General features: G+C 38.4%; 1 protein-coding gene across 1 annotated transcript in view; it reads left to right on the top strand.

The window, feature by feature from the left end:
* Positions 1–8352, top strand: part of LOC135686688 (FRAS1-related extracellular matrix protein 2) — a 34142-nt gene that overhangs the window by 23376 nt on the left and 2414 nt on the right. Inside the window, exons 9-19 of the mRNA XM_065202977.2 lie at positions 2147–2367; positions 2726–2864; positions 3053–3234; positions 3583–3867; positions 4108–4298; positions 4566–5033; positions 5297–5706; positions 6108–6292; positions 6786–6987; positions 7460–7647; positions 8022–8168. Coding sequence (XP_065059049.2) covers positions 2147–2367; positions 2726–2864; positions 3053–3234; positions 3583–3867; positions 4108–4298; positions 4566–5033; positions 5297–5706; positions 6108–6292; positions 6786–6987; positions 7460–7647; positions 8022–8168 — 2618 coding nt within the window. The remainder of the gene's footprint in view (positions 1–2146; positions 2368–2725; positions 2865–3052; positions 3235–3582; positions 3868–4107; positions 4299–4565; positions 5034–5296; positions 5707–6107; positions 6293–6785; positions 6988–7459; positions 7648–8021; positions 8169–8352) is intronic.

Genomic DNA, 8352 nt, shown 5'->3' on the forward strand with positions numbered 1-8352 from the left:
AGTTGTATTTATAGATAACTGTTTGCTTGAAGATTACATTGCGTCTCAGTTTGGTAATTTTAATGTGTGCAGTGATTGACAGAATATGTCATTTATTTACATGAGGTTACAGTGTTAGCCCTAGGAATTCGTATTGGAAAGTTGTTAAAAAAGGAATGTTTGAACCGAATAGACTGACATGACATTGCCCATATGCAAGGTTTTCTCTTAACATTTTGACTTTGACCTTTAAATCTGTTCATTAAAAATTGTCGATTTTGACACTGATTCGTATAATATGACGAGGATCAAAAGTCAAGAAATTAAATATATAAAATTTCCTTCTGATGACCAACTCTATCTTGAATATCACAGATGTTGAAGTATTTTTAATAAAATTGATTTAAAGTTTAGTTCTAATCCTTTGTCATTGACAGCTGGTTCGTTTTACTGGTTCATTTTTTGGTACAAATGCATACCAAGCAGGATCATCATAAACCACTAGCAATCTTTGTATTTCGGACTATTCTCATCAATCATTATCACTTTACACAATTTGATCTCACTTTTCTGACAAAGACAGCAAAGATTTATTTCTGCCGCATACCAATGTTTCGACTGCCGTATTTTTAAGTAAATTGATTTAAAGTCTAATGCTAATCCGTTGTCATTGACAGCTTGTTCGTTTTACTGGTTCATTTTTTGGCACAAATGCATACCAAGCAGGATCACCATAAACCACTAGCGATCTTTGTATTTCTGACTATTCTCATCAATTACAATCAGTCTAATGCTAATCCTTTGTCATTGACAGCTGGTTCGTTTTACTGGTTCATTTTTTGGCACAAATGCATACCAAGCAGGATCACCATAAACCACTAGCGATCTTTGTATTTCTGACTATTCTCATCAATTACAATCAGTCTAATGCTAATCCGTTGTCATTGACAGCTGGTTCGTTTTACTGGTTCATTTTTTGGCACAAATGCATACCAAGCAGGATCACCATAAACCACTAGCGATCTTTGTATTTCTGACTATTCTCATCAATTACAATCAGTCTAATGCTAATCCTTTGTCATTGACAGCTGGTTCGTTTTACTGGTTCATTTTTTGGCACAAATGCATACCAAGCAGGATCACCATAAACCACTAGCGATCTTTGTATTTCTGACTATTCTCATCAATTACAATCAGTCTAATGCTAATCCGTTGTCATTGACAGCTGGTTCGTTTTACTGGTTCATTTTTTGGCACAAATGCATACCAAGCAGGATCACCATAAACCACTAGCGATCTTTGTATTTCTGACTATTCTCATCAATTACAATCAGTCTAATACTAATCCTTTGTCATTGACAGCTGGTTCGTTTTACTGGTTCATTTTTTGGCACAAATGCATACCAAGCAGGATCACCATAAACCACTAGCGATCTTTGTATTTCTGACTATTCTCATCAATTACAATCAGTCTAATGCTAATCCGTTGTCATTGACAGCTGGTTCGTTTTACTGGTTCATTTTTTGGCACAAATGCATACCAAGCAGGATCACCATAAACCACTAGCGATCTTTGTATTTCTGACTATTCTCATCAATTACAATCAGTCTAATACTAATCCTTTGTCATTGACAGCTGGTTCGTTTTACTGGTTCATTTTTTGGCACAAATGCATACCAAGCAGGATCACCATAAACCACTAGCGATCTTTGTATTTCTGACTATTCTCATAAATTACAATCAGTCTAATGCTAATCCTTTGTCATTGACAGCTGGTTCGTTTTACTGGTTCATTTTTTGGCACAAGTGCATACCAAGCAAGATCACCATAAACCACTAGCGATCTTTGTATTTCTGACTATTCTCATCAATTACAATCAGTCTAATGCTGATCCTTTGTCATTGACAGCTGGTTCGTTTTACTGGTTCATTTTTTGGCACAAATGCATACCAAGCAGGATCACCATAAACCACTAGCGATCTTTGTATTTCTGACTATTCTCATCAATCATTCTCACTTTACACAATTTGATCTCACTATTCTGACAAAGACAGCAAAGATTTATTTCTGCCGCATACCAATGTTTCGACTGCCATCAAAATTATCTGAATTCTAATATAGCTTATACTTTATAGTATTTAAACTTTTCTATCACTGTCTTCCAGTTCCAGCCGTATACTTTGAGAAGTCTGAGCTGAAAGTCAGAGAAAATGCTTCTTTTATCGTTGCTAACATAAAACGACGTGGCGATCTCAGCTACACAACCTCGGTTCGATGTTACACCAGACAAGGCACTGCAAAGGTTTCAAAAGATTACATAGAAAGGCCTGACACCAATGCCTCCTTCGTTGTTTTCAAGCCAAGAGAGACAATCAAGCCTTGCAAGGTAACGTCTCGTAGCCTTTTTACTATTCTTTGGGGCGTCTAGTCTAGGGTGGATGGCTTAGTTCCAAAGGGAAACCTTAACATCAAATGAAACATACATACGGTCAATGCATTAGTGCATTACCCAATCATTTGACGTGCAGTAAAAAGCCCAGATAGAACAATGTTTATGTACATTAAAGAATGCCTATGCCATAAAACTAAAGGCTGCGTTGCGAATCAAAGATACCACAGCAGCCTGGCTGGTTGCTATCAGGCTTGCAATGATAAATAACCGGTAACTGAATATCTAAAATGTATGTCAAAACTAATGAGTCATGGAAAGCCCAGAAAATCATCTAAATCATCTATTTTTGCAGGTTTTCATCGTCAATGACACGATAAAAGAGCCCACTGAGCAATTCAAATTGCATCTTGGTGCCGTTTTTAGCACAAATGCCGGTGGTGGAAAGCTTGGAGGACGGACTGTTTCTGTCATCAAAATCACAGATGATGACCGTAAGATTGCTACAATCCTTTATTCATTTCGACGAAAAGTCAAATTATTTACTTTCTAGCCTAAAGCTATTTTCTTCAATGCCTTATTGGTTTGTGCAGCCTCAGATGGCTGCTAAGATGCCATCTTTTTTATGTGTACACATTAACCATTGTCTTCATAGCTTTCAACCTTTCATTCTTTGTTGCAGAGCCCATGATCAAATTCATGGAAAGCAAGTACTATGCCAAAGAGCCTCCACCTGATGAGGAGTCGAGAGTGGTTGAGATCCCTGTGTTCAGAGCTGGTGATACCTCAGAGCAGTCTGTTATCACTGTGTACACGAGAGATGGATCAGCAAGAAGCGGAATTCACTACGAGCCTTTAGCCAAGGTGAGGCTTCGTTAAATGATCTCTATTATCTGAATTTATCCTTCAATGCAGGAAGAAGGAAATTCAATCTGGATAGGAAAGTACTTCATGTACATAGTCAATTGTTAAGGAAAGAATTTTGTTGATGCGTCAAGTGCCTAAGGATTATCAAATCACATAGAATTGATAGCAAGTTAAACGTCAAAGAAATAAACAAGTATTGAAAAATAGCTGTAAAAAGGTACATATTGAAGTAAAAATGAATCCTGTTTTGCACATGACTGTTTCTGAAGTTGTTATGGGATATTTCTACCTATAAACAGTTTCCTGCTGGATTACATTTCTCAAAAAGATTATTGTCGTCTACAGAAATTGACTTTCGGCAAAAATGTAACAAAACAAATGGTGCAGCTGAGGATTTTCCACGACAAGGAAAAGAGTCTTCGCCGAGCGTTCTCCATGCATATCAAACCAGACGAGATGGGAATAGCTGGATTAGGGTTAAAAAAGACAATAATATACATTGAAGAAGTTGGAAGGCGAACTGGAGTTACTTTCCCATTGAAGCCAAAGGTCGCATCATTGAAGGATTATGATGACTTAAAGAATGCAAGAGTGAACCCCATTCAAGGTTACCCCCTTATCTGCGTCACGGTAGGTTTTTCTTGTTAATTTTCATCTTAGTCTTGGTTTAAGACTTCCTTGTTTAGCTTTTTACGCTGTTAACCTTATGCTGACTGCCTTGGCTTTTTAACACCCATTTTCTATTATCTCAAACTTTCCAGAAGACCTAGTGATTTTGTGATATCTTCAACTGATGTCATGTCCATAAAACATAACTCTTATGCTGTTGCTGCTCGTAGAAATGTTTGCTTATTTTATCTTTATTGTCAGGCGTGCAACCCGAAGTTCCCCGATTACTCATCGACTGCTGGCATTTGCAAAGCAGAGCGAATTAACAATGAGTTCACAAGATATCGGTGGCAGATTTCTGCCAGAGACAGCCAAGATGGCGTTACGCACCAGTTCAAGAACGTTGAAAGCAAAACTTTTGTCACCAAGACTAACAGAATCACTCTTGACAGGTATGAAGACTCTTCTCCTTGTCAATACGCATAGTTGTCTTGAAGCACGTCTAAAGCGGTGAAATTTTATTCTGAGTCTCTACGCCATCATCGCTTGTTTTACAGTTAATGATCATAGGTACTCTTGCAATGCATCTACACTAGTAATTTTGATGATGTCATTTGATTGAAACTTTGACCTTGTCTTCTGTCCATCATCCTGCACAATTTTCTTTATCTATTGGTTAGCGAATTGAGCAATCCTAAACATGATTAATCATCTTGCAGCGTTTACTTCGGTCCCGGCACTCGCGTCAGATGTGTTGCGCAAGCTGTCGATGAAGACGAAGGGTATGGCGTTGAAAGTTACAGCGATCCCATAACTGTAGATCCTAGTGAAGGACTCTGTATGCCTCGTAACGAGCGGGATATTGGAGCCGAGACATTCTCGGCCCAGGTCAAATACACCGGTGCTAAAGATCCGAAACATCCAAACCTGATCCGCGTCCGGATACTTGTTCCGCATTTCGATGGTCTAATGCCAGCAATTTCCACTAAACAACTTTCCAACTTCGAAATCGCTCTCAGCCCAGATGCAAGTCGTGTTGCTCAGCATACTTGCTCAAATTTATTGGATATTAATGAAATTAGAACCAGATTCGGTTTCTTAACCAAAGACATTATTGATCCTGATAACGCTGGAGAAAGTCTTCCATATCAGTATGATGTTGGACTTCGTGGAAACGCTACCCTTAGGTAATCTGAATTTTCTCCCTCAATAATGTGAATGGTTTTTTTCTCAATGCCCATATATTATGTTGTTGTCTTGAAGCAATATTCTTGGTTACAATAAGAACAATTAACAACTTTAGGAAATTGTTTTCTTATTTCAAGTGTTTAAATTGTGAGAACCCCATGAGGTATTCATCTTTATACCTGTTCCCAATACCTGGTGTTGTACAAAAGTCTTTTGCAATTTTGTTTGCTGTTTTTAAAGCAAGTATCACGTCAATTCTCAGGTTCTACCGCCATCTTAATCTGGATGCTTGTCTTTGGACCTTCGAATCATACTATGACATGACTGAATTGGTGCAGAAATGCGGTGGAACGATCACCACTGATGGCCAAGTGAAAAACACGGTGCAATCGCACATGTCAGTCAAAGTGCCACTCTTCGTCTCCTACATTTACCATTCACCGACAGCCGCCGGCGGTTGGATGCATTTCGACCACAAATCGTCATTGCGACTGACCTTCGTATACGACACTGCTGTGCTTTGGAAGGATGGCGTGGGACCCCCGGCGACGTCAGTTCTTAAAGGAAATCTGTATCCCACGAGTATTAGAATCAGAGACTCGGATCGAAAGCTTGTTGTGAATTTCAGGACAAAGGCAAGATTTAGAGGACAGTTCATCATGAAAAAAGACAGTATGTTGCACCTATTTCCTTTTTTAAAGTTATACCCATGACTAATCCCATAGAAAGTTTTGCGGTAATCTTTTGTCGTATCTATTCTTTTCATATTTGTTTATTTCTTATAACATCACTCTGTTCATCCAAGTACTCGTTTCATATCCGTCGCCTAACTCCGTGTACACACTTTTTCGAAAAACAATAACATTATTGCATATCCATTCAACTATGGTATCTACTGTATAGACTTGCTTTGTAAATAACTGACGTCCTCCCGATACTATAACAAAATATTTTCAATAGGAACATCTGTCTACAGCTAGTTAGGCCTAAAATTATCGTTGCCTCCTCAATAAAGCACTCTACATAATCTTACTCAGCACAAGCTTATGACGTAACATATTTCCTCCCATTAGCAAGCAAATACGCTTCAATTGTAATGTCACCAGACCAGCCCAGCCTAACAATGACCTTGAGCCTAGTAAGAAGTGACCAAACGTACGCGGAGCCAGAGCAGCTGTGGCAATTTGTCTCAAATTTCGCTGTTCGGGATTACAGTGGCCTTTACATAGTCAGACTGGTTCCCTGCACAGTGACAGAGGTGGGTTGTCAGTCGTTTCCTTTCATTTATCCTTTTTCAATAGAGCTAAATGTTGGCCTAAATAAGAAAGAGTTAAATGATTTATAATCAATGTCGCCTGATTGGAAATGAAAACACATTCAAGATGACATCGTTCATATCTTTCATGTTTGAATGTAGTCTGCTTTTTTTCTTTCTTTTTTATTCCTGGAAAGTTTTGAAGTACCGTTGAAATACAGGTTTTTCTTTCTTGAATTTTTTCATGAAATTAGGGCAGCATTTTCGAACATTGGAGTTTCTAGATCCTCGCAATACAGCTATTTTCACGACTGAAAAGAAGTTGCTTTGGTCTTACTAGCTGTTTTTGGAGCCGATAACCTAGGTGAACCCAAAGGAATGTTGAACATCAATGACAAATAAAGCATTTTCAGGAAATTAATATGATTCTGAGATGCTCAACATAGATCCTCCTTATCGTGATGACTAACCTTCAGATTTTTCCATCTTTTTTCAGGACATTGAATATGCAACGCCTTTAGAATGTACTCCTCGAAATCCAATCACCTTCCAACTGCCAATCAGATTCCAACAGACAAGTGAAGCAGTCCAGGCTAACTTCAGTCTGAATACGAGGTTCTTCTTGCTAAATAGAAAGGAGCAATGGACTTCCGAGAAATTTACTGGATCTGAGGCTACTGACGTTGCCTTTACCAAAGGTAATAAGAGCTGTTTTGCTCTTTTGGTATTCAGAAGATATTGGCCTAGGCATTTATTTTCTAGCACCTTAGACATCATCCGGATCTCTCTAATGTGGAAAAACGGGATGAGTTTAGATAGGGGGGAGGGGGCCAGAAGAGCGAAGATGTTCAGTTAAAAGTAAACAAGGGAATTTTGTTCGAGTCCAAATGAAGTGTAGAAAAATTACTCTTTTGTATGAAGTTGCAAGGTGAAGGAGACAATTCAAAAATGGGAAAGGTTTTATATGCATTCAAGGTCATGGTAGATTTCTAAATAGAATTAGAATTGTGGTTTTTTGGCATCAACGTTTTGTTATTTCTTGCGTTGCAAGAAAGTTTCGTTAAAGGTAAAACACATTTTCAGTGTTGTATCAATTCACATTTCCAGAGCTGAAGTTACTTTTATGTACACAGAAACAAGGAATTGAACGTTGTTTTTGCCTGTTTGTAGGTTCAAAGATTTATGGGCGAGTCATGATTGACACGGCTCAAAGCTTGGGAAGTGCGTATCACGTGGTCATTGAAAAGGTGTACCTCTGCAGTGGACTTGATGGCTACGTTCCTAAGTTCGACCCATCAGTAAACGAATTCGGTTGTCTGGCCGATTCTAAGAATCTACTATATCGATTTAAAGTCTTGGTAAGTGCATCAGGGTGTCTTCTAAAGACGGAGAACAAAATTTGAGATTTGATGAGTTTAGCCTTCTCTGGGTGATTTTTGTCAAAAAAGCCTCTAGCTTTTATCTCCGTATATAAAAACAGGGTGCTCTTTTTTCCAACGCCACATCTAAAAAGTTCTTATGTTCACTTTCTTTAGTGCAAATTTTTAGTACACTTTTGAAATAAAACACCTCCTACATATAGAAACTACAGAAGCAATCCTTCACCTCACTTTATTATCAAATTTAGTTTATATAAGCAGGCTCGGGTGAATAATCAAATTCCTTTGCCTTACGTTTAACGCAAAAAGTTTTCCCTTTCTATGTTTTAATTATCTACCTCTTCGATCTACAGGATAGGCTAGCTCCGAGCACAATTACATCCCAATTCGACAATGTCCAATTCAATGCTGTTTTTGCCGCCGATGACCAAAGTGCGGACCAACTGGTGGAAAATGCGGGGGCCGACGGCTTCAAACTCGACAGTGAGCCTCTTTTCAAGGTAAGTCATCGCTTTCTCAACATAGCCAATAATTAAAGTCCAGGGAACTTTTATTGATTCCTGATTCATTCTAGAATAGGCTTTATATCTTTAGAATGAAAAATACTGTTTGCCGATCTGTCATAAAGTGCTCGATGCCGTATAGGCAAGGCTGCACAATTGCCTGATGAACTTAGAACAGTCT

This window comes from Rhopilema esculentum, chromosome 6 (genome assembly GCF_057945365.1).
Source record: "Rhopilema esculentum isolate cy_ngs chromosome 6, ASM5794536v1, whole genome shotgun sequence".
In the NCBI taxonomy this organism is placed as follows: domain Eukaryota; kingdom Metazoa; phylum Cnidaria; class Scyphozoa; order Rhizostomeae; family Rhizostomatidae; genus Rhopilema; species Rhopilema esculentum.